The sequence below is a fragment of the Aulonocara stuartgranti genome (assembly GCF_965226115.1).
Source record: "Aulonocara stuartgranti genome assembly, chromosome: 16".
In the NCBI taxonomy this organism is placed as follows: Eukaryota; Metazoa; Chordata; class Actinopteri; order Cichliformes; family Cichlidae; genus Aulonocara; species Aulonocara stuartgranti.
The window spans coordinates 19,604,275-19,629,283 of record NC_138952.1 but is presented as its reverse complement, the minus strand read 5'-3'; the positions used below and the strand labels follow the sequence as shown (position 1 = coordinate 19,629,283).

General features: G+C 40.6%; 1 protein-coding gene and 2 long non-coding RNA genes across 4 annotated transcripts; 2 read left to right on the top strand and 1 right to left on the bottom strand.

The window, feature by feature from the left end:
- The first annotated feature begins 4,646 nt into the window (after window positions 1-4,646).
- LOC309691476 lies at window positions 4,647-5,200 on the top strand. Its single transcript, XR_014272020.1, has 3 exons — window positions 4,647-4,803; window positions 4,873-4,901; window positions 5,125-5,200. It is a non-coding gene; the product is annotated as an uncharacterized lncRNA (long non-coding RNA).
- A 2,347-nt stretch (window positions 5,201-7,547) lies between these two features.
- Window positions 7,548-9,312, top strand: LOC309690466 (uncharacterized protein; the record flags this gene model as incomplete). The annotated part of the gene is made up of 2 exons (XM_082507495.1): window positions 7,548-7,769; window positions 8,537-9,312. Exons 1-2 carry the CDS (start codon window positions 7,727-7,729, stop codon window positions 9,310-9,312), a joined length of 819 nt encoding a protein of 272 aa, XP_082363621.1. The 5' UTR covers window positions 7,548-7,726.
- Window positions 9,313-19,438: 10,126 nt separating this feature from the next.
- Window positions 19,439-24,432, bottom strand: LOC309691475. 2 transcript variants are annotated; one of them, XR_014272018.1, is made up of 3 exons: window positions 22,135-24,432; window positions 20,193-20,237; window positions 19,439-19,634 (listed from the first exon to the last, which is right to left on the bottom strand). It is a non-coding gene; the product is annotated as an uncharacterized lncRNA (long non-coding RNA). The 2 variants fall into 2 exon arrangements; XR_014272019.1 differs by having other exon boundaries at window positions 19,439-19,619.
- Between the last annotated feature and the right edge of the window lie 577 nt (window positions 24,433-25,009).

Sequence of the window (25,009 nt, the reverse complement as noted above, 5' to 3'; positions counted from 1 at the left end):
GAAGTTTTTGATCCATGCACATGTGGAGGGGGGGGAGTCCAAGTTTACCAGCTTGTCTATAAGAATGTCTTGGATGATAGTATTGAGCTGAAATCAACGAAGAGCATCCTTACTGATGTCCCAGGATTCTCCAGGTGATGCAGAGCGGAGTGGAGAGCAGTGGAAATTGCATCCTCTGTGGACCTATTTGCCTTGTAGGCAAACTGGTGGGGGTCGAAGCTGGGTGGGAGGCAGTCATTTATGTGTTTTAGGACCAGCTTCTCAAAGCACTTTGCAACCACTGGAGTCAGTGCGATGGGTCTGTAGTCACTGAGGCTACTGATGGTGGTGGACTTGGGGACTGGGACTATTGTTGACAATTTCAGGCAGTGAGGGACAGAGGCATGTGTCAGGGAGAGGTTGAATAGTCTGGTGAACACAGGAGCCAGCTGGTCGGCGCAGGCCTTGAGCACTCTACCAGCAGCTTTAATGACACCACTCCCAAGACTTGTCTCAATTTTCAATTTTGTGCCTCCTCATCTCAGAATCAGAATCAGAATCAGAATGGGTTTTATTGCCAAATGTTGAGCAGGTTTACAACATTAGGAAATTGCTGCGGTGCTTCAGTGCAAACATGCTGTCATAAATTGCGCTTAAATAGACATGAAAAAAATAAAAGTAAGAATAAGAATTAAAAGTGCTACGTAGAAAGATATATGCATGAGATATACATGAGATATATACATGAGAATAAGAATTCAAAGTGCTACGTAGAAAGATATATACATGAGTGCAGGTGGTGATCAGTGCCAAAACATGGAATCATGCAGTGAACACAGTGTAGGGTCATGAGTTAGTGGTGGGGACAGTCGTACGTTTATTGTTCATGTGTCCAACAGCAGAGGGGAAGAAACTGTTCTTATGGCGAGAGGTTCTGGTGCGAATGGACCGGAGCCTCCTGCCTGAGGGGAGCAGGTCAAACAGACTGTATCCAGGGTGAGAAGGGTCAGCTGAGATCCGAGCTGCACTCCGCAGTGTCCTGGAGGTGTGCAGGTCTCCTGTGTCCTCCTGCTCGTGAGCTGCAAATCATTTTCAGTAAACCAAGTAAACCATGTTAAAGGATGTTTTAACTCAGAGGAAAGAGAGGAGAGGAGACTTGCTGCAGGAGTTACAATCAAGGATGCACAGATGTGTCCTTTGCAGAAACCTTTGCTTCACAACCCTGGTACACATCTTCTGCTTGCTTGGTCACAATTTCTGTTTTAAATATATCAATAAAACACCAACAGATAGTTTGAGTCTGTCCTGCCTCCTTCCTGCTCTCCTCACACAACTGTGAAAGACTGAACACAAACTCTCTAAACCCTTAAACCGATTTCATAGTGTCAGCGTTCAACAATTGTGATAATAGTTTGTGTTTCTGATGTTTAACTGTCCGTTATTATAAAGTCAAACCTCATGAGCTCTGCTGCTGTTGTAGCCACACTCTCACCAAAACACTTTCAGTTCTCAGAAACGTCTTCAGTTCAACAATGAGGAAGAGGAGCGTCTCAGACCTGCTTTATGTTCTGTAGCTGCAGCTGTGTAATCAAATGATCTATTAGACATCAAAAGTCCAACTGTGGTGGCGGAGGTGTTTGACCCTTCAACAGAACCTTGTTATGTGCTTTCATTTTCTTACATTTTAAAGAAAGAGAAGCTGCATTAATAGAAACATTTATCTTAAACTTCACACATTCAACTTCCTCAGTCGTCTGTTTATTTTCAGGGAGTGAAACACATGAAGCTTAAGTTCAGCCTTCACGAGTACAATGAGGAAGACTTATAATCACACTTCTGTCTACTTCCTGGGTGTTTAGTGGCCAGAGCTTTTCATCACTTCCACTTTCGAACACTGTCCAGCTGATTGCTGACATCACTGGTCAAGTCCAATCGTCTTTCTCCCGGCCTTCTTCAAGACAATCAGCCTCCACTTCATGTACTTTAAATCTCCCTGCTCATCTTTCAATCTCCCTTCCAGACATGTTACTCAGCGCTCCATCCAATTCTCCATCTTAACCACCACCATGTCTGGACTGTGGGGGGTCCTGCCTAAATTCTTTCATCAGCTGGAATCCAATCAGCCGTGAAGGCCATCAGAGTCCAATCACCAAATAGCTTGACTGGATTCTGTTTATCAGTTAATCATCTTCAATTCATCCTAACAATCAGTATTTAAATCACTGTCAGTCTGTCACAAATGCTCTGTGGGAATAGACACAAAGTGCACCTGCTGAATGTGATTTCTCATTACAATAAATTATGTTTATAAAAATCATGAATTTCAGACACATGAAAAGCTGACATACTCAACCTATGAAACATTATCATCAGCAAAAATAACAACTGGATCCCTAAAGCTGTGATGAGGAAGTGACATCTCACTGATGACAGGAAGTACAAACAGTCTTACAGAGTCAACAGTTCAGAGGGTGTGACAGTCGAGATCAAGAACAAGAAAGAAGTGAGACAGAGAAGCACGATGGATGAATTCAGATGGATTCAAATGTTTTCATGTCTGATGCTCATGATTCAGATCGCAGGTAAGAAGACAGGAATCACGAGTTGAATCTATTAAAATGAACATCTTGCCAAGAATATTATATTTATTCCAAACATTACCAATATCCATTGATCCAAGTCGTTTCAATGAATGGGATAAAATAATATCGCGGTTTATATGGGGGGGGGGGGGGGGAAGCGGCCGAGGGTTTGTTTTAAAACTTTACAATTACATAAGAAGGTGGGAGGATGGGGGTTGCCATCACTAAAAAATTATTATCGGGCTGCTCAGTTGAAAACGGTGGTTAATTGGTGTGATACAAGCTACCAAGCACACTGGAAGACTATAGAGGAGAATATGTTTTCCTCCCCAATACAAGCTGTCCTGATGGACTCGAATATTCGAAAATATATTGACAAGATTCATAACCCCTGGGTGTCGTGCACACTTAATATATGGAGAAAAGTCGTGAAAGAATTCAAACTTGAACAGGATTTGGCTTTATTCAAATGGTATGCATATGATTCTGACTTTGCCCCGAATAAATTGGACTCACGTTTTAAAAGCTGGCCTGCTAAAGGGTTATCTACATATGATAGTTTGATAAAGGATGGGAACCTTATTAGTTTTGACACGCTGAAACAGAGACACAATCTAGAAAAACAGGATTTTTTTCGATACTTGCAAATAAGACACTATATAAAGACAACAATCGGTCAAATGTCAAATACTAACGTGGAATTGGTAACTTTATTTAGACAGGCGTACAGTGGGGATGTTGACACAAGACTCATTTTTTTTTGGTACAATTTTTTTATGAATAAGCTTCCACACTCAACTGATTATGTGAAGATGTTATGGGAAAAGGAGGGAGGGATGTGTATTTCTAGGGAAGAATGGACTCAGATGTGGGAATGGCAATGGAGGAGTACTTCCTCCAAAAGCTGGAGGGAGTTCGGATGGAAAACTCTGATAAGGTTCTTTATCACTCCGTGTCAAAAGGCTCACTATGATGGGAATCCTCCCGTGTGCTGGCGAAACTGTGGATACCAAGGAGCCCATCACACCCATATTATGTGGGACTGTCCTGTGCTACGGACTTACTGGAAAGACATTCATGGTATATTACAAGGCATTTTTAACTGTACATTCCCTCAGGATATGAAGACAATTTTTTTTGGCTGTATACCGCAGAACTGGTCCAAAAATGACATATGTCTGTTAAGAGCTTTATTGGTTGCAAGTAAGAAATGTATAACAAAGAAATGGTCCTCGCAAGACATACCGACTTTGTCATTATGGTGGGAAATTACGTTAGAGATATATAGGATGGAGGAAGTAACAGCTCATGTTAATGACAGGATGGCCTGGTTCCATCTGTGTTGGGATAAGTGGGTCCAATACGTTAATACCTATAAACCGAATTTTCTCTTTAAAGCTTGAAACCACCAATTTAGTTAATTGTTTACTCCCGACAGAGCTTTCTCCTTTTATTTTATATATATATAATTTTTTTTCCTTTTTTTTTTCTTTCTCTTTCTTTCTATCTGCCTTTCTTTCTTCTCGTTTTGTTTTGTTTTTCTCTTGTAAACTGTGTTAATTAATGCCTGTAATCATCTTTATGAGGTAATATTGTAGAAATAACACAAGAAGAGTGCAGCTGTTTACTTTCGACCGTCAGCCATCAGGTGAGGAAACAGCTGAGATCAAAATCAGCTGTTAATATAAGTAAAATCACATCAAACATTTACTTAAATATTTCAAGTGTGAAAGTAGAATATTGTTTCTCATGTTTACATCAGATGAGAAACATGAAAAACTTTTGTGCTTTTACTTTTTCATTTATTCAGGTGACACAAAAACAACAAAGAATCCAGCCAGAAAAACTGAAATAAGCACAAAATCAGAAACAACCCCAACAATGAAGAGTCCTTCAAAAGCAGGACTGAAGATTAAGCTGGTTGCATAAATATCTGTTTATTTTAAATTTATTTGAGCTTTTGAAATGATATGCAAATGAAAACTCACTTTAACTTTGTATATAAATACTTTTAAATACAAATCATATCACAGAAATTTGCACATTTATTAATAAAATGCTGTTACATTTTTAAAAGAAAGGAATTTACACGGAACAGAAAACTGCAACCAAATAATTTTAATAATCACATTTTTTGTGTTTGACAGATTTTTTGTTTCTTTGAGGTTCATTGTTGTCTCTGTGGGATTAGCAGCGCTTTTAATAACTGCTGCAACAGTCAATATAAGGACAAGACATAAAGGTACATTTAAGATTGAATGATTTTGAATTTTAAAACAAAACTGAAATTGACTTTCTTCTCTCATTTTAGGGAACAAAACTCAGATGGATGAAACCACAGTAAGTACAAATCTCAATAATCCTAAGGTTGTTATTCTGATCTTGTTATTTGATATTGTCATTGACCCATAACTGTGGATGATGATGTAGAAGTGTCTTTGGATAATGGGATTAAATAAACATGAACCAGCTGTCCCTCTCTGAGGGAGTGTTAACAAAAACAAAACTGCCTTCACAGAGACAGTTTTCATCCAGATATAACTGGACTGTGTCTGTTTTCCAGGGACTGAGTTTAAACCCTGCAGAGACTCAGTCTGCTCCTCAAACCAGCTGGGACTCGGTGTGATCACACACTTCACCCAGAGTTTAGACTACTTGTCCAAGTGTGCTCTGTAAATACAAATGTGTGTGACTCACTGTGAGAGCAGACGAGAGATAAGAAAGTTGGACAATGCAAAAATGTGTTTTAGTGCAACTGCAATTTTGTATTTACAGCTCACTTGTTTCAAAATTCCATTTTTTGAATAAATTGTTTGGATGATTGATGTTTGTTTTTTTTAAATAGCCTCATATTTAAATTTGTTTATTGATCTGAAACTTTCACATGTGAAAAACATACAAAAAAAGGAAATAAGGAAGAAGCCAAAGACTTTTTCACTCCACTGTAAATCAAGTAGTTGTAATCTTGAAGGAAGATTTCATGAATGCTGTTTCAGGGTGAAGAGAGTGTCCGTCATTATCACGAGTTTGAAGCTGGAAATCAAATGGATTATGTTGAAAGTTGTCAGTTTGTCGGCCCCGAAGGAAAAGACTATTTGTGGAGTAAGATGGATAAAGATGGAAATGTGCTAAACAGTGAAAAGAGTGTGTTGGGAAGATGGAACGAGTACTCTGAGGACCTGATGAATGTAAAAAATGAGAGAAAGAGGAGGATGAATGGTCAGTTAAAAGTGTCCAATGTTGGGGAAGTCCTGACGTGAAGGGAGCTTAGGAGCAGTTACAGCAAAGGCAGCATTAATCTGTTTATCAAACATTAGATTAGAGTAAAAAAAAAACACTCCTAGGTTCCTTGCAAAGGTTTTTATTATTATTATTATGAATTCCTAAAGGGCCAAAGTCACAGCGGTCACAGGGACCAAACACAATCACCTCTGTTTTCTGTTCATTTAGGTTAAGGAAGTTAAAAGCCATCCATGCCATCCTCAACATCCTCCAAACAATCTAGCAAACCCTTCAGACGACTCACAGATTCACGTTTCAGTGGCAGGTAAATCTGTGAGTTGTCTGCATAGCAATGGAATGAGATCCCATGTTTTTCAAAAAATTGAACCCATGGGGAGCATATAAATAGAAAAGAGAACTGGACCAAGATTGGACTCCTTGAGGACCCCACAAGAAAGTGAGGCTTCTGAGGACGATGTTTCCCCCAATCTAACAGAAAAACTTTGGTTGGACAGGTAAGATTTAAACCACTCCAAAGCAGTCCCTTTGATTCTGACACAGTGCTCAAGCCGAGCGATAAGAATCCCATCAAATGCAGCACTGAGGTCTAACAGTATTAAAATGGCAAAATCTCCCAAGTCAGAAAAGTTAAAAGGTCATTAAAAACTTTTACAAGAGCAGTTTCAGTGTTGTGGTGCGTTTTTAAAACCAGACTGAAATACTTCACTAATGCCATTTTTATCTAGAAAGGTCTGGAGCTGAAGAAGGACAACTTTCTTTAGGAATGTCTGGACTGACAACCAAACATATCAAGCTTCTGTGTTTGAGCCAGAGACTGCACTTGTGGGTGAACAATACAAACATTTTATATTTCTTATATCAGTAATGTAACTTGCAACAAAACGTTCTGGGAAGCTTAAACTTAGTTTCAGAATAATTAAATCTGAGACTTTGTTTTATTGAAAAGGTTAATAAAGTTTGAAATTGTATCAAAAATAAAACAAATTATTAAATAACACCGGCTACAATATTGGTAACATATGTGTGTTGTTCAACAGAACTTTTTCCCAGGCTTTTGTTTATATGCTCAGTCGAAAACCACTTTAACATAATTTTCAGCATAATTACTATTTTTTGTGACTATTCAGTACTTGAGTATAATTTATTGAATTATTTAGTAATAAATATGAAGTAAAAAGTTTTGATCACAAATGGGATTTTTCCAAAACTAAGCTTGCTTAATAGTTCTGAACTGTTACTGTAAAGTTTATAATAAAGTCATAATAACCTGATATTTAGAATCTCCATATATCATTTCCTTTATGCTTATATGTTGTCAAACAATGGCAGTAAGAAACATAGTGTTAAAATAGCTCTATATAGCATTATCTAATCTTGAGAAGAGGTCAAAGGTCAGTTATGGGGTCTTGCTATATGCTATGAGACAAACATAGCACAGTTGTAAGTATCATAGTTTCTAGGCTCTAAGGCTTTGTCAGTTTAATAGTGAGCTTTACAAGATTGATTTTCGTGCTAAAAGCTGGCACAGAACTAAGTTCGCTTATGACCACTAGAGCTGGAAACAACCTCAAGCAATCCTAAGGCTAATCAGCACGGCTAGCATTGTTAAATGTTGTCATTGCTAACATATAGCTGTTTAACAGCAAAGTGAGTAGCGAGAACGCTAAGTTATTGTTAGCTTTTAAAAGAAAAATGTTGGCAACCGTAACCATGGCCTGCGGAGGGTATATAAATGCTGCACAAGGTTCCATTCGTCCCTTTACACTTGCTATTGGACTTGTTTTGACCTGCTCCAACCTCAGCCTGTGGAAAGTTAAGTTTTCGGGAAAATATTTACTGAAAGCGGATTTGACTTGCTCGCCACAACAAGTACTTCATCTTTGGATTGTTTGTACTTGTTTTTCATACAGCAAAGCCTGAAGATGGCTCGTCGTGGACTCGACAGCCCCCTGGACTTCGCTGCAGGTACTTTTAACATTTCTTCAGTTATTTTAAGAGCTACTAAATGACTGTAATAATTTAACAAGTTCCAGTGTGAATATCAAGTTTTAATGTTATCAAAATATGCTTATTCCAAGATTTTTCCCCGTAAATTGTTTGTATGCTTTAAATTTTCCGGGAGAGGTGTAGAAATTATTAACGACTGGTGTATGAATTTGAAAAAAAAGGTGTTACTTTGATTTGAAGGCTTCAAATTTGACACTTTTTTAATGATTTGGTTAAAAATAGCTTAACGGACTAAAATTTGTAAAATGCCCCAAAATCAGTCTCTGTGGTAACAGCATCTTCAGCATGTCATGACGTCAGAACACACAGGTGTAAACACACCAGATCCCGGTCCCTTCCTAACATCCTGTTCTTCTTGGATCAAAGGCTTTATTGAAATAAACTATAACTTTTCCCCTGCTACAAAACATGATAATAAAAAATAACAAAAATAAATGAATATAAAAAAGAATATGAAAACAGTAATCATAGTACAGTAGTAATAATGGTATCCTTATGTTATGCCACTACTATATCTTATTATATAGCAGTTAATGATGTGAACTTAGTTGACTTAGCTGTTTTTTGCTTGCATGAACAAGTAGAAGTGTCATTCAGTCTGACATAAATGTAGCCTAAAATGCTTTTCTCTCATCGTCTGCTCAAACTAACAGATGTAGCTCTGTTCCTTTAGCACTTGATGTTTATTACATTCTTAATGTTATTTTAAACTTGTTTCCTCACAGGTCGTCTCGACTACGTGGTTGAGCGTCCTGCAGAAGAAGGCCTTCCAGAGGTCATCAGGATCCTGGATGACTCTGATACCGAGCGTGTCAGTGAAGGTGAGTATGGTGAGTATATCCCTCTCCCATCCTCACCCTCTTCTCCTGAAGCACAGGATCCTGATGACAGTGAAGAGGAAGGTGAGTACCCTCCCTACATACCTGAGGACGTCGAAGAGGTGAGTGAAGACACTGACAATTCCTCTGACTGGAACAACTCAGAAGAGTGGGCCGATTGGCCTAGTGACGACTCGGGGTATGACACCATGGATGAGAGAGCTGATTCCCCTCTCATCCAGGAGCTCCCTCCAGAGCCGTTTTGGCACGATTGGCAACATCCTATTGCTCCAGGTGCTGCCCCGTTCGCCATGCCGCCTTTCGGCCAGGCCAACGCCCCACTCTTCCCGGTTGGTGATCCTTTAGCTTCTCCTGCTTCCTCTGCTCCTCCCTCAGCTGCTTCCTCTCCTGCTCCCTTAGCTGCTTCCTCCCCTGCTCCCTCAGCTCCTTCCTCTCCTGCTCCTTCTTCCGCTACTCTCTCAGCTTCTCCTTCAACCTCAGCTCTCACCTCCTCAGCAAAGAGAAGCGGAGACGACACCTGCACTGATGAGGTAAGTGCAAAGAGGTGCAAGGTAAGTGATGACACGTTTTATGGCCCTTCAACATCCTCGGGTTCTGTTGGTGTCAGACGCTTCTGGGAAAGGCCTTTTAACCTTTCACTTGATGACAGCGACTCTGACTAGATTATGTTAGAACTTGTTTTTAAGCTTTAAATGTTTAAGTTGGCCTTTGCAGTGTTTGTAAATGACTAACATTTTTTTCTCAAGCTCTAGCTCACCATGCAGGACAAAGGTAAGTCCGTACTTAATGTCAACACAAATAAGTAGAAAAGGTTTAAAATGATGTCGTGAACTGACTGTAGTCTCTTGTTTTTACATAAGGTATAGCCTGTGGCTGAGGGATCAGAGGTAAGGTAAAAACACATAACAGAAGAAAAGTAAAGTGAACAACTCTGTGATCTGTGAATTCATGCTTTTCTCTTTGTCTTTTTGTCTTCAGGTGCTTTACACTTGTCCTCTCCCAGCATTCAGCACTTCAGACACTCAACGCCCAGGACGGAGCTAACACAGAGAGATACTCCACCCAGAAGACAGCCTTACCCCAACCCGATGAGAAGGATGGATGACCAAATGACAAACTGGAGAGTGGTGCTGTGTTCCAGCTATGTAAGTTATCACCTCACATTGGCTACAAACTGTCTTGAAGACTAAATCCTTCCAATAGCTGGTGTAAATCATCGTCCTACAGTACTGTAGGTTTAAGTTTAGTTATAGTTATTGTGTGTATATGTTGAGTTTAAAATTGCATTTTAACAACATGCTGCAGCTACCAACAATGGAAATGCTGTTTTGTGTTAAAATGACGTCTTTCTCGTGTTATTGCTTTGCAGGGCAGCTGAGAGTGGACAGAGCTGCACAGAGGACCAAAGATCCACTCTCAGCACTTCATACCTGACTGGCCACAGCACCACCCCTCTTCACCCAGGGTGAGGAGGGCCCTGACCCCACCTGCACAGAGGGAGTTGTGAACATGCACTTCTGTGTCGGTGGGTTTAGGAGCCTCCTCACACTCACACGGATGAAGACTGTCACTGGAAGATGTCTCCATTGCATCAGCAGGACGTAAGCATTTGTATAATATTACAGTTTGTGATGTTTTATACATGTTTTTATTGCTTCACTTCAAACTAGGAGATATAAAATAAACCAGTTTTCATAATATTTTCTGTGTATTTAGTTGTTTTCTTAATAAGTTATTTGGAACATCATTGCAACCTGTCAGCTTTTTATTGGGGATTTATAAAGTTGCTGGTGGCTCAAGTGTGTACAGTGGGGTGTTGTTTTTGTCACATGGTAAAAGTGACCTCATAGGGAGCAAAAAGAACAACTGAACAATTTGGGGATTCACAGACTTTGGTAATCATTAAAAGATGAAGAAAAATAGTTTTATGTGATCAGTTTTAAGTAGTGAGCAGCAATTTAATCAAATGCTGGGATGAAATGGGACAAAAGGGTCATGTGACAGCCACATTAGTTCCCTTCCCTCGTTTAACAATGTGTAAGCAGACTGCTTTAACCTGCAATTTACTGCATGTTATTAGGCTGCATGGTACAACCACAGTCTGCTAACCACCTGTGGTGAGCGAAGGTTTTGAGGCATTGTTCGAACTACTGATGAAGCTTTATCAATGCTTGTTAAGTTTCCCAACCACATTTCATCCCGATGGTCCAAGGCTTACATCTTTATGCTCACAAACGTGCTTCTGTAATTAACCAGTAACAAATGTATTACTTTAAGTTACAGTGTGAGGGGCACTGATGAACATAAATTAGATTTAACTTGATTATGTGTTTAGGTCAAGAGACACAGACCTTCATCTGTAAGAGGCTTTTCTTAAATGTCTGATCACGATGTTTGTGTTTGTCTGCAGCATCACTGCAGCAGAGAGGGTATAACACAAGGCCACAGTCACGTGGTATTCTGTCCTGCTATTAAGTGAATAAAATACTGAAACTCTGGCAGTAGACTGGAGCGAGGCAAAGAGTATGTAAAGGGACAATAAGAGGAAATGATGGGAGAAAAAAAAAAAAAAAAAAAAAACATACATGTCTGAGAAACAAAGGAAGAAGAAAAATAAAAAAAAATGGTGGAAAAAAGGATTAGAGCCTAAATTCTAAAGCTGCAGCTTTGCATGCTGGCAGCTCCAAGATCTCACTGACATGTAATCATAGACTGAATAAACATAGGCCAGTGTGATGTCATTGATTTGTAGACTTTAATTTGTAACAAAGGGCAACCTCTGGGTACACACGACACAACACTGGGAAATATACCATTCACATCTGTGCCAAATTGAAACTCTCAAAACCTAAACTCTGCTGTCAAAACCTAACATTCCTTTGTCAAAATGTAACTGTTGACAAAATGACACATACTTGCATCATATGCAAACACTTACAGATCAGGGGGAGCACACTATTCTACTTTATATAAAACACTGCAGTCTTTCATTGTTTATTCAGAAGGCATATTTTCAGGAGACACATTTTCAAACAACCAAAACAACAAATAGGCCTACTCAGTATTGTACATTGCAGTACCATGAGAATGGGTGAATGACTGAATGTAGTGTAAAGCACTTTGGGGTCTTTAGGGACTGAGTAAAGCGCTATACAAATGCAGGCCATTTACCATGAATTCAGAGAAAGCAAAAAAAAACCAAAAAACACCATAATACAGTAATAGAAAAAACACCATACTGTAAACACAAAAAATCATGACAATTGTGCATACGTGGGCTCATGGATCCCGCCGTCTGTTGGCGTCTGGCCACAGGACCTCATCGACATCGCAAGCAATGTCTTCTCTCGCTAGGCACCGGGGAAAATATCCTCTTGCATGTCGAAACCATCCATGGATTGCTGTCACCTGAATGTCGCCGCAGGCCTGTTCCATTGCCTGCAGAAGAGGCATGCGGGCATGTGGTTGGCGGTCATATACACGCCATCTCCAAGCCGAAAAAAATTCCTGTATAGGGTTTAAAAATGGTGAGTAAGGGGCAAGTATACCACTTCAAGTTGGTTGTGGTTGGAGAACCAGGCCTGGACCAGAGCAGCCTGATGGAAACAAACCTGGGCTGATCTGGTCTGTTCTGTACAACTATGTTATGGAGAGCATCTAGAAATGTGAGTATATGTTGGCTGTTGTATGGACCTAGTTTTGCATGATGATGCAGAAGCCCTCGAAGGCTTATGGCGGCACACAATGTGACATTTCCCCTGCGCTGCCCTGGGACGTGCACAATTGCCTTTGACCAATGACATTACGACCCCGTCGTCTTGTTTTGCACAGGTCGAATCCAGCTTCATCAATGAAAATGAATTCATGAGGCTGTGCAACTCCATCCATGGCCAAGAGAACATATTACTGTACTACAGTGCTACACATACAGAACCCCATCACACAGGTACCTGTGTAGCTCTCAGAATGGATCCATGTGGTACTGATATGGTACATATTCAGCTGCTACTGGATTTCACCAATACTGTATTGTACATGTAAAGGACAGTTACACTTACCCATACATATTCAGCTCAAAGTCCTTTGACCCTGTCACTGTTCCTCTCAAATGGGACTCTGTAGAGCTGCTTCATGGTGATGCTGTGTTTTCCCAAGATGCGTCTGATGGTGGTGATGCTCACATGGTTTATGCTGTTGAACACTTGCCTGTCTGCAAGTATTTGCTTTCGTAGCTGGTGGAGACGGATGGCATTGTCTGCCCTCACTAGGTCCACAACGGCAAGTTCCTGCTGTTGTGTGAACAGGCGTTGGCGTCCTCCCCCAGAAGGTCTTCGAGTCAGTCTAGAGAAATACAACCACATATTGTCATCGCTTTGCTTATTTTTCTTACAGTACTTTACTGTATGTACTGTGTCATCCACTGTACTTCAATATAAGTAATCATGCTATGTTTCACAGAAACTACCACTTTGGCTGCAAAAGGAGCCTTAGCACCCTGCAATACCCTGTACACTTGATATGGTAATGGTATATACTGTAGAACAGTGCTATAAAAACCATCTGAGTGGAGTAGAAGGTAGAGAGGTGAAGACAGACCTGTTTTCTAGTCGGAATGTTCTTATTACAGATGCCACTGTGAAGCAGCTTAGATGTGGGTGGACTCTCTGCCCAGCTTCCCTCATAGTCAGGCCATGGTTGATGACATGGTCCACCAAAGTTGCTCTTATATCATCAGAAATATGGGTCCGTGCATGGCCTCTTCGACTTCGACTTCGACATCGACATCGACCTGCTCCTCCTCCTCCTCTTGCTCTCCCTCCATCCATGCTTGCAAAGTTCTTGAATTGGCTAAACTGAGGGCTTTTTGTAGTTGGCTAATTGGTGTTCAGTTTTACAAGTAAGTGCCTTCAGGTGTGTATTTGAGTGGTTGCAATTACCCGATGTGTTTTGTATTTTGGGTACATGTGTTTTCCAAATGGCACCCTGAAATTTCATTTTGTGAACAAAGTGTCTTATGTATGAAATAGAGTGTAGCATGCAGGACCATGTGTGTTGCATAAAGGAGTAAGTGTGTTGCATAATTGCAACTAGGGTGCAAAGCAGCGCTTTTGTTTAAGGTAGGGGTACATGTGTTTGAGGTATGGTAACAAAAGCTTCAAGTTGTGTTACTTTAGTCTAAGCATGGGTTTGTAGTGTTCAAGCAACGGGCAAAAACTGTAATATCTCAAAAAGTATGAAAGGTATGACCACCAAAAGATACAGCTGGCATTAGCACAGGGAGCAGAACAGATTCAAGTTTAAATGGTGGAAATCGGCTGAAAACGGAGGGAGTAGTTAACCAGCAAAGGTCGGAGCAACTAGAATAAGGTAGAATAAAGTTTAAAGAGAAACAGGATCTCAATAGTGTGAATTCACACAATAAACAGAGGAGACAGTTTTCTGGTTGTATGAATCTCAAACATACTGGTTCCAGTCTGAGTACATATACTGGGTAAGTGACCTGGAAACTTACTGGAAGGTGACTCTAACGCATGATAGGTGGAGCAACATGTGAAACCACAGCCCCTAAATGTTTGTTTACACTGTCTTCTTGAAATATCTACTTGTGTGATTGTGTCTTAAAAATGTTCTGTGTCTTTAAAACAGAGAAACCTCTGCTTTTATATGAACTTTTCAGACGACTAAAAAGGACGATAACTAAAAGGTGTTTCTCGTAGTTCTGTCAGTCTGTGATAAATATCTTATAAAAATCATTGATGTGTCACAGCTGTGGCTGTCAAAAATGATCTTAAATAAATACAATGAACTTTGCAAATTCTTCTTTAAGCTGACTGTCCAGAGATAAGCTATCAAACCTGTGATCGATCAATATGCCAGATCTACAAGTTTTTTAACTGAAGGAAAAAAGTGTGTGACTGAGGAAAGTTAGTTTTGCAAAACACCCCAAAAACACATTTTCAAGAAAATGATAAAAGGAATCTTGAGTCTATGTAAACCTGTTTAGAGCAGATGGTTTACTTTATTTTTACAAACATATAAACTTCATAGAAAAAGTAAGGAAACTTATATTTGGACAATCAGTTCTTTGCTGTCGCACTTCTTGGCAAAAAATCTTATGCTACTGGAAAGTGTTGGGTCTGCGCTTCCACAGGCCCCGCTGCTTTAGAGACTTATTCCCGTTAATGAAACAAGACGAACAGCTCAACCGGTTTTTCACATGCTAGCAAGGGAAGGATCTCAGAGCAGCCCCTCTGCCCTCGGTGTCAGACCACTACGAAGAACCATCACGCCACAGCAGCCTTTTATTTCTGTGACACACAGTTTACACAAACACCCATTATAAAAAAAACCCTGTGGTTATAAAAGATAAGGCACTTTCATGTATACTTTCAGTTATCTCCTAAAAGCAGGAAAAGTTGATTTCAATCAATAAGAGACCCTCTGACTGAACTGTGCTTTATTTTAGGTCCCCTTCAGATATGCGATAACATGCTAAATGAAATATAACTCTCCAAATGATGCTATAATTGACTCTTGCACACAGGATGTAGGGAAGAAAAGTATTTAAACTTCAGTTTCACGTGGTTATTGCTTCAAGAACGTAAAATATGATTTTGTGAGTTTGAAAACACATAACATTGTGTGCTAAAATCCTTCAATTCAGAGCCTGGAGACATGCTTACAGCTGAGTTTTACTAAAGACATTGCCCATATTAGGAAAGAGACATGTGTTTGGCTTCACTGATTATGTAATTTTCTGGCCCTCTTTCAATGTGACAAATCAAATACAGTCCACTCCGGAGCTGCAGACATTTCACAACTCAGAAACCACAACCGAAAAAAAATCTGCTTGATTTATTTATGCACTTTGTAAAAGACATGATCCACTTTGTCTGACTTTCATTATCTGTATCATTATTATATTATATGTAAACAAGGAAAGCTTTCCCCTCATAGACATAGAAGTACTCCTGATAATTTTATCACAGCTGTGGTAATGTAAGCCACAGCTGGCCAAACAACATGCTAACATGTGAAAAGGAGAATCCACGTCTTCATACACTGAACAAAAATATAAATGCAACACCTTTGTTACTGCTCCTATTCCCCATGGGATGGACGTAGAGACCTAAAATTCATTCCAGATACACAATATAACCATCCCTCCCAAACAGTGGTCACAAATCAGTCCAAATGTGTGGTAGTGGGCACATCTGCTATATTGAGATAATCCATCCCACCTCACAGGTGTGCCACATCAGGATGCTGATCTGACATCATGAGTAGTGCACAGGTGTACCTCAGACTGCCCACAACAAAAGGCCACCCTGGAATGTGCAGTTTTGTCTCACAGCAAAATGCCACAGATGCCACAAGCAATGAGGGAGCGTGCAACTGGCATGCTGACAGCAGGAATGTCAACCAGATCTGTCGCCCGTGCATTGAATGTTCATTTCTCAACCATAAGCCGTCTCCACAGGCGTTTCAGAGAATATGGCAGCACATCCAACCGGCCTCACAACCGCAGACCTCGTGTAACCACACCAGCCCAGGACCTCCACATCCAGCAGGTTCACCTCCAAGATCGTCTGAGACCAGCCACCCAGACAGCTGCTGGAACAATTGGTTTGCACAACCAAACAATTTCTGCACAAACTGTCAGAAACCGTCTCAGGGACGCTCAACTGCATGCCCGTCGTCCTCATCGGGGTCTTGACCTGACTCCAGCTCGTCGCCGTAGCAGACTTGTGTGGGCAAATGCTCACATTCGATGGCATCTGGCACGTTGGAGAGGTGTGCGCTTCACGGATGAATCATGGTTCACATTGTTCAGGGCAGATGGCAGCTGAGAATGTCCCAGTTCTTGCATGGCCAGCATACTCACCGGACATGTCACCCATTGAGCATGTTCGGGATGTGCTTGACCGGCGTATACGACAGCGTGTACCAGTTCCCACGAATATCCAACAACCTCGCACAGCCATTGAAGTGGAGTGGACCAACATTCCACAGGCCACAATTGACAATCTGATAGACTCCATGCGACGATGTGTTGCACTGCATGAGGCAAATGGTGGTCACACCAGATACTGACCGGTTCTGGGTCCCCAGACCCCCAATAGCGCAAAAAACTGCACATTCCAGGGTGGCCTTTTGTTGTGGGCAGTCTGAGGTACACCTGTGCACTACTCATGATGTCAGATCAGCATCCTGATGTGGCACACCTGCGAGGTGGGGTGGATTATCTCAATATAGCAGATGTGCCCACTACCACACATTTGGACTGATTTGTGACCACTGTTTGGGAGGGATGGTTATATTGTGTATCTGGAATGAATTTTAGGTCTCTACGTCCATCCCATGGGGAATGGGAGCAGTAACAAAGGTGTTGCGTTTATATTTTTGTTGAGTGTATATAAATTAAAGTTGAAAATAAAATAACTGTACAACAAAATACACAATACACAATATAGAACTATATAAGAATGTATGAAGAAATCTAAATCTAAATAAATATATACACAATAACAGCAGCTGTACAAGTATTAACCGGAAATGAAGAATATAGTGACCAGTGTTGTGCAAAACCAAAGTCCAGAAAGTCCAGTGTGTGTGTAAGAACCACATGTGTGGGTCAGTACTGTGTGGTGGTGTGATTGAGAGACCGTATCGCCTGCGGGAAGAAGCTCCTCCTCAGTCTCTCTGTGTTGGTCTTCAGGGAGCGGAATCGCTTTCCTGACCTCAGCAGAGAGAACAGTCTGTTGTTGGGATGGCTGAGGTCCTTCACGATCTTCCTGGCCTTGGTCCAGCACCGCCTGCTGTAGATTGAGTGCAGGTCAGGGAGCTCGGAGCGGATGGTGCGCTCAGCTGACCGCACAACCCTCTGTAGAGCTCGTCTGTCCTGCATGGTGCTGTTCCCGAACCAGGTTAAGATGTTTCCCGCCAGGATGCTCTCTATGGTGCACGAGTAAAAGTTCCTGAGCACCTTGGAGGGCAGTTGGAAGTCTCTCAAGCGTCTGAGGTGGTAGAGACGCTGTCGGGCCTTTTTCACCACGGTGTTGATGTGACAGGACCATGACAGGTCCTGCGTGATGTGAACTCCGAGGTATTTGAAGCTGTCCACTCTCTCCACTGGGCACTCGTTGATGACGGGGGTCTGGTAGTTCCTCTCCTGCTTAGTGCTGAAGTCCACTATCAGCTCCTTTGTCTTACTGACGTTTAGAAGGAGGTTGTTCCTCTGGCACCAGTTCTCCAGATTCCTAATCTCCTTCAGGTAGGCCGTCTCGTTGTTATCAGAGATCAGGCCCACCACGACGGTGTCGTCAGCAAACTTGATGATGGTGGTGGAGCTGGTAGTGGCCACACAGTCATATGTGTACAAAGAGTACAGCAGGGGGCTCAGAACACACCCCTGGGGGGCTCCAGTGCTGAGAGTGGTGGAGGCTGAGACATGTCCGCCCATCCTTACTGCCTGTGGTCTGCCAGTTAGGAAGTTGGAGATCCACTAACACATAGATGAGCTGAGTCCCAGATGCTCCAGCTTGGTGGTGAGTGTGGAGGGAATTATGGTGTTAAATGCAGAGCTGTAGTCTATGAAGAGCATTTTAACATAATTCCCCCTTCTAGTGTCCAAGTGAGTGAGTGATGTGTGGAGGAGATGAGAGATGGCATCGTCTGTGGAACGATTTGGACGGTAAGCGAACTGTAGTGGGTCCAGTGTGTCTGGTAGTGAAGAAATGATGAAGTCTCTGACCAGGCGTTCAAAGCACTTCATCACTACTGAGGTGAGGGCTACAGGGCAATAGTCATTGAGAGAAGCAGGGTGGGGTTTCTTCGGGACAGGAACAATGATGGACTCTTTGAAGCATGTGGGGATCACCGACTGAGATAAAGAGATGTTGAATATCTCAGTGAATATCTAATTTGTGCTTTGGACTGTCACCAGATTTCTTCTAGAAGTTTCTTGCCAGTCAGCAACTATCTTGGCAACACCACTTGAGTTTGTGTGTTGCATGCTAACATCCTTATCATATGTGTAATAATAATACTAAAGCTTCATCTTATGCACACACAAAAAACAAATATGGCTCCTTCGTGCAGGGTTTTCTGGTATGTTCATTTATGCTTCCCAATTAAAAAAAAAAAAGAAAAAAAAAAAGAAAAAGCAAAGTTCTTGCTTCTCAGCCACTGCGGCCACATCCTCACCGTTTTTTAGGCAGTTATATAAACATACTGTGAGTGAGTCATAAGCTTAAATACAATAGTTGAAGGAACAAAAACTTAATGTTTAAAAATACCAGTCAAATCTGATTAAAGTAAATAATAAGTATACAATGTAGTTTTAAGACTTCTCAATGTTTCGTAACATTAATGTTCTATGAACTCGTGAGTCCAGAAATCTGAATGTCATGAAAAGTATTTATTATTCGTGTATTATTATTTTACAATACAAGGTTGTTTTTTTCCTGATACTTCATGCAAACCACATTTCTCCAGGCCTGTCCTAATCAGCTTACTCAGTATCACTAGATCCAATGCTGCTCCTCCAGCAGAGCACACAAAAGTAGGAGAGACCAGAGATGCCATGGCTTAGTTAGGAGACTGTTTGCTTCAAGGCCACTAGAGGGTGCTGCCATAAAACTACAATAAATGAATTGACCTTTTGACCTGCTCACACTCTTTTATGCAAAACCCTGCTGATGACACACACAGACACACACACACACACGCACACAGATTCTAGGTCTGACCAACCGTCTCCACCGTGGGCAAAAAGATGACAGTCAATAAAATTCTAAAATTTTATTTATAAACACAATGAATAGTAGTTAAAAGTCCAGTGTCCCATTTAGGTACAAAGTAAAAACACACAGTCCAAGGCCAGAGCCAGCTATGCCACAAAGCCAGTTGCACTCCACACGTTGTTCACTTCAACAGGGGTAGCAATTGTCCTCTGAGACCCACCACCCTGTAAGTAGAAAGCCTGCACAGAGCGACAAAATAAGACAATTCACTATATAATTCACAGCCCATCCATCCCAAACATATCAGATCATTAGAGGTTTTGTCACATTACATACCTGCACTGAGAGACAAAATAACACAGCAGTGTTTGTAATGTGGGCTATAAGTAGACTAGCATATCAGTGCAATCAATTACACCTGCCTCCAATTAGTCCAGCCCTTTTACAGTCATTGACTGGGTGAGAAAACACGAGCAAATCAACCCAAGAGACAAGCAGGAAGACTCTCTGAAGGCTCCTGTGGCTGCACAGGCAGTCTTACAATTACGAGGTTGGAGAGTTGTTGTTTCAAAATGTTCACACTGATTTCACATGCTCATTAACTCACAACCAGCTGACCATATATATTTCTGCTGCTGAGCTGCTTTTTGATGGAGATTTTCTGAATTTATTTTGCTACCATAAGAGCAGACTCCATGCTGAAAGCATGTGCACTGTCACTTGCAATGAGTGGCACTAATGACGCTAAATTTAATTACAGGTCATGGACAGCCTTCATAAATGCTCATATTACTCACCCACACTGAATTCCAGCACAGGTTCATCTGGGTCCTGACTATTTCCTGCAAAGTAACACAAACGTCATCAGAACATTAAGTCAGAGAAACAACATTTGGAGCTTTTGTACATGATAAATTATACTGCAGTAGTAAAACAAAGTCAAGCAGCAGTACATTTATTAAAATCACCTTCAGCTGTAATATTTAAACTGATTTAGTGTCAATTTAGATTATGTTGAGATTAAAATGAAACTAGTACCCTTGTAATGTCTTTTTAAATTAGAGGTAAATATTTGTATATTTTTTACATAATATAATTATATTTACTGGATTTTCTCTCTATTGTAGTTTAGTATTATAGTTATTACTTGTCTTGTTTTTACAATGATTTGCTCTGAATGCAGCCTTTAAAGAAAAGACTATCTGTTCAGTAACTATCCATCAGACTGGGTCCATGTTACCAGCCAAATGGGTAATAATTAAAGTAAGTTTTGAATTACGTATATTTGGGTGTTTAGGTGACACTTTTGCAAAAAATATATATAATTAGGTTTAAAAGAACTAAACATGTATGTATTTAAAAACAATAAGTGTGTTAGAATTACTACAGCAACAGGTTGTAGCTCACTGTACTATTTTTGAGCACAACTTTGGTGCTTTTGCCTCATTTTTAAATCAGTGATCCCAGTAGCACAGTCTAAGCAGAGACCTCAGTGCTTGGCAAACAATCAATAGAATCAATTTAATTATTAAAAAGAAACAAAATAAATGCCAACCATATAAAAAAAAACATAAACTTAAGGAAAAAACTAAACTTGATTTTGTGTCTTTAGGCTATTGTTAACAGCAAGCATGAGGTTAGTGCATATGTATTATTATTGGAAAGATTACTGCAAAGAAAAAAAGGTTGAACCAGGAGGGGGCGATATTGCTCTTCTTACCATGAGTTACATGCAGGCTATTACTTACCATGTCACTCACATTTATTTCACAAAACAGCTGAACCCACTTAATTCGATTTAATTGTATTTATGCAGAGCTGAATCACAACAACAGTCTCCTCGAGGTGGTATAGATTGTAAGGTAGAAAGTCTACAATTAAAAAGAAAAAACCTCAATACAGTGGGAAGGAACAACTCACTTTTAACAGGAAGCACCCTCTGGCAGAACCACGGTCAGAGAGGGGCAGCCCGCTGCGACCCTTTGGGGATGAGGAGACGAAAAAGGGGACAAAAGACACACTGTGGACGAGAGCCAGAGATGAACAAGAACTAATTATTGAATGCAGAGAGGTGTATAAACACATGGTGGGAATCCCCCAGCAGGGTAGTCCCAGGGTAACTAAGGGAGGATTCATGGTCACCTGATTCAGCCCTAGCTATATGCGTTGGCAAAAAGGTAACTTTGAAACTTAATCTTAAAAGTAGAGATAGTGTCCGTCTCCTGCATTCAAACTGGGAGCTGGTTCCACAGAAGGATGATCCCCTTCTACTTCTAAATATCCTAAAAACCACAAGGAAGCCCACAGTCTGAGAGCAAACTATCAAACTACAAGGTCTTTAAAATAAGATGATTATTCAAGACCTCATGTGTGATGGGAAGGATTCTGAATTTGATGCTGGACCCACAAATCATAAAAGAGAAACACTAACTCACACACACCAGAAAGTGCCAAGAATTATAATTATATGTAATTTAGTTTTGCGTTCCTTTATAATGCTTTCAACTATACAAATAAGACACTTCATGGGGGCGCCTGAGCCTTGTAGACACAACAAATACTGAACAAACCTCATGCGCCCTGTTGTTGACAAAACGATAAAAATGAATGTGTACTTCTGTCTTATTTAGGTCATTTTTGTAGTTTTTGTAGACAGACTACTGTAATTTCTCAATAAAATGTCGCTTATTATCGCTCACTCTCAAGAACAAAAACGTGAGTAATTTCCCAGTAGCTCACCATATTTGGGATCTTCTAACATCCACACTTCATGTTTAAACGGTGGTGCGGAGGCGGTGTACCGTCGCAGGCCGGATGTAGCATTCAGCGCGGTGTGCCTTTTTTTCAGTTGCTAAGCAACAGATTTGTCCCGCCCCTTTCGTTATGACGGGGCGGGCCAGTCCTTTGACTGGTGACGTTACAAAGAAACGTCAGGTGACGTTACAAAGAAACCTTAAACCGACCTTATATATAGACCTGGCTGTTCAGTTGAAACGCATTCACACAGCGGGACAGCAGCGCTTTAAACGTTCAAACACGGAGTTTAACACAAAACAACATTTTAGACATAAAAAACAAAAAAGTGAAATGGCAAGCTCGAACTGTAACACAATGACAAATGATGAAACAGTTCAGACCAATGGGGATAATTCTACAGTACATGCTTTGGTATCCCTCTTGGATAACTTGGTCAGTAGTTTTTCGAACAAGCAGTTGTTAGAGCTTACCGCAGGCTATCCGGATTGCGTCACCGCTAAGCGGCTTGTAGGTTTTGTAGAGGACGTAATGGACCTGTGTGAACAGTCACTAGCAGTATCACCGCTGAGGTCTTCCCAGAACTCCCCTGTACATGAAAACTGTTCTGTCCACACCACTACTGGCAAAACGGTTTTGTCACGTGTGAAATTTTTGGACGATTCTGCTGAGCAGGAGTTTGATACAGCACAGAATATAGATGCTAACAGCCAAGAAACAGCTAACACAGAAGAAAGCTGTCAAAATGCTGACCAACACAGTGCTGCAAAAGCAGAAAACAATCCAATTCCAGATCCCCAGCAGCAGAAATCCTGTGTTGAACATGAAGCCAGCATCCCACCGTTAACAAACGTAAGTCAAACGGAGTCATATAAAAAGATACAGCATCACAGATCTTCTGTAGACTGTGAGCCACCTGAAAAAACAGACTTTGAAAGATGGTTAGAGACATTAATTCAGGCTGTGCTTTCAAAGCTTGGTAAACTTTTAAAGTGCCCTCATTCTCACCAAAAACGTTTGTTGGATCTACTCTTGGACAAATTCAAGGGGATGGATTTGCATTTAGACCGAAAAGTGCAGAATTATTTTGACTGCATTGCTAATGCGATTTTCACTGATATTTGTGACAAATTACATAAATTGTCACTAATATCATTGAAAATGGGGAGGAGTGGGGAGGAGGATTCAATGAATTTAATGGAACAACCAATATTTAATATCATAACTACTTCAGTATTCCAAGAACACCTGTTGGCAGTAACAGTTACTGATAGACTGGAATCATATGAAAAGAAAGAAAGATGCAGATTTTCAGTGGAAATCTTTGTGGAAGGACTGATTTCCCAGGTTTCAAAAAAATCAGGCACAGTCTTCAGCATTGAAAGTGCTGAAGCTATCTCCAACCGGCTTACCATGAAAATCTGGACTGAAATCAGGGCCAGATACGACAAAATCCCACCAGAGAAGTTCAAGAAACTCAGCGAGAGGGTTTTCAAATCCCTCTGTAAAAGATGGAAGCATGCATCTTTGGTGACATTCTGGCAATTAAACTTCCAAGATCTTGATGAAGATATTGTTAAAACTTTCAAAAGAAAGATATTCACAGAACCAAGTTGCATATCTAAGTGCTTCTCATCGGTGCGGGCATTTTTTGGGAGGTGTAAGGGAAGAAACAAAGTTTCCACTTTATAGTGACATCGTGATATCAACAGCAAAATATTTTCTAAAACTCACTGGACACTTTAAATGAGCTAGTTTTACATTTAGATCAGATCAAGTCATTTTTGAAATCCCCAGGAATGGTCGCGGCAGATGGCCACCCCGCCCTGAGCCTGGTTCTGTCGAAGGTTTCTTCCTCTTAAAAGGGAGTTTTTCCTTCCCACTGTCGCCTCGTGCTTGCTCAGAGGGGTTTGTTCTTTTGGGGTTTTCTTTTTAATACTGTAAGTTGTTACCTTACAGTGTGAAGCACCTTGAAAACACCATTGTTTCCTTTGGTGCTATACAGATTGAAGTGACTTGCACTGATAACATAACTAAGCTGGGACTTTAATTTAACATCAATAAAATTATAAAAATATTACATCTTGATTTCTGCTTGTTTTCATTGTCTGTGACTTAATGAATACAAATGTGTAATTTAACAGATTCTTTCTTTATGTTAGTCTGACCGGTGATTCCACGTTGGCCTTAGGTGTTGGCGCAGATACGCTGCAGCCCCTGAGCCATTAATGGCCCAGCACACTACAGTAAAAACAAAACAACAGCCATCTGTCCAACTAGGAAAGGAAAATAATAAACTGCCTCCTTGGAGGCAACCTGACTCAAAACAGTTGCAGTCCAACTCAGACTGACTGCAATCACTCTCAGGCAGATTGATGAAGATCTGCAAATAACTGTTGTCTAATTTATAAACGCAGACAGATTGCCAACACGTCTGTTCACAATAGAGGACTGTACTTACATGGTTGCAAACTGGTTGTTATCTTGCTTATATGAAAACATTGCTTTGGAGCAATGAAACTCAAACACATTCATTTTTAAAATGCTTCAAAATGAAATTTTGAAGCATTTGGCTTTATGCTTTGAAAGTGCCGTTGTGAGTGGGAGTGTGAAATCCTTACTTGATGTGTTCCCTTTGCCTTTACTGTTTTCAGTTTTATCAGTTTTCAGTTTTATTTGTCATATGCAAGTTAGCACAGGGTCAACATTGCAATGAAATGTGTTTGACGAGCAGCAGTCACTCAGCAGCATGGTACAGTAGAAGAAAATATAATAAAATATAATAAAATAAAATAAAAAATAGAAAAATAGTAAAGAGCAAAATATTTGAAAGACGTGGTAAAAGAGAAAAGATGACTAA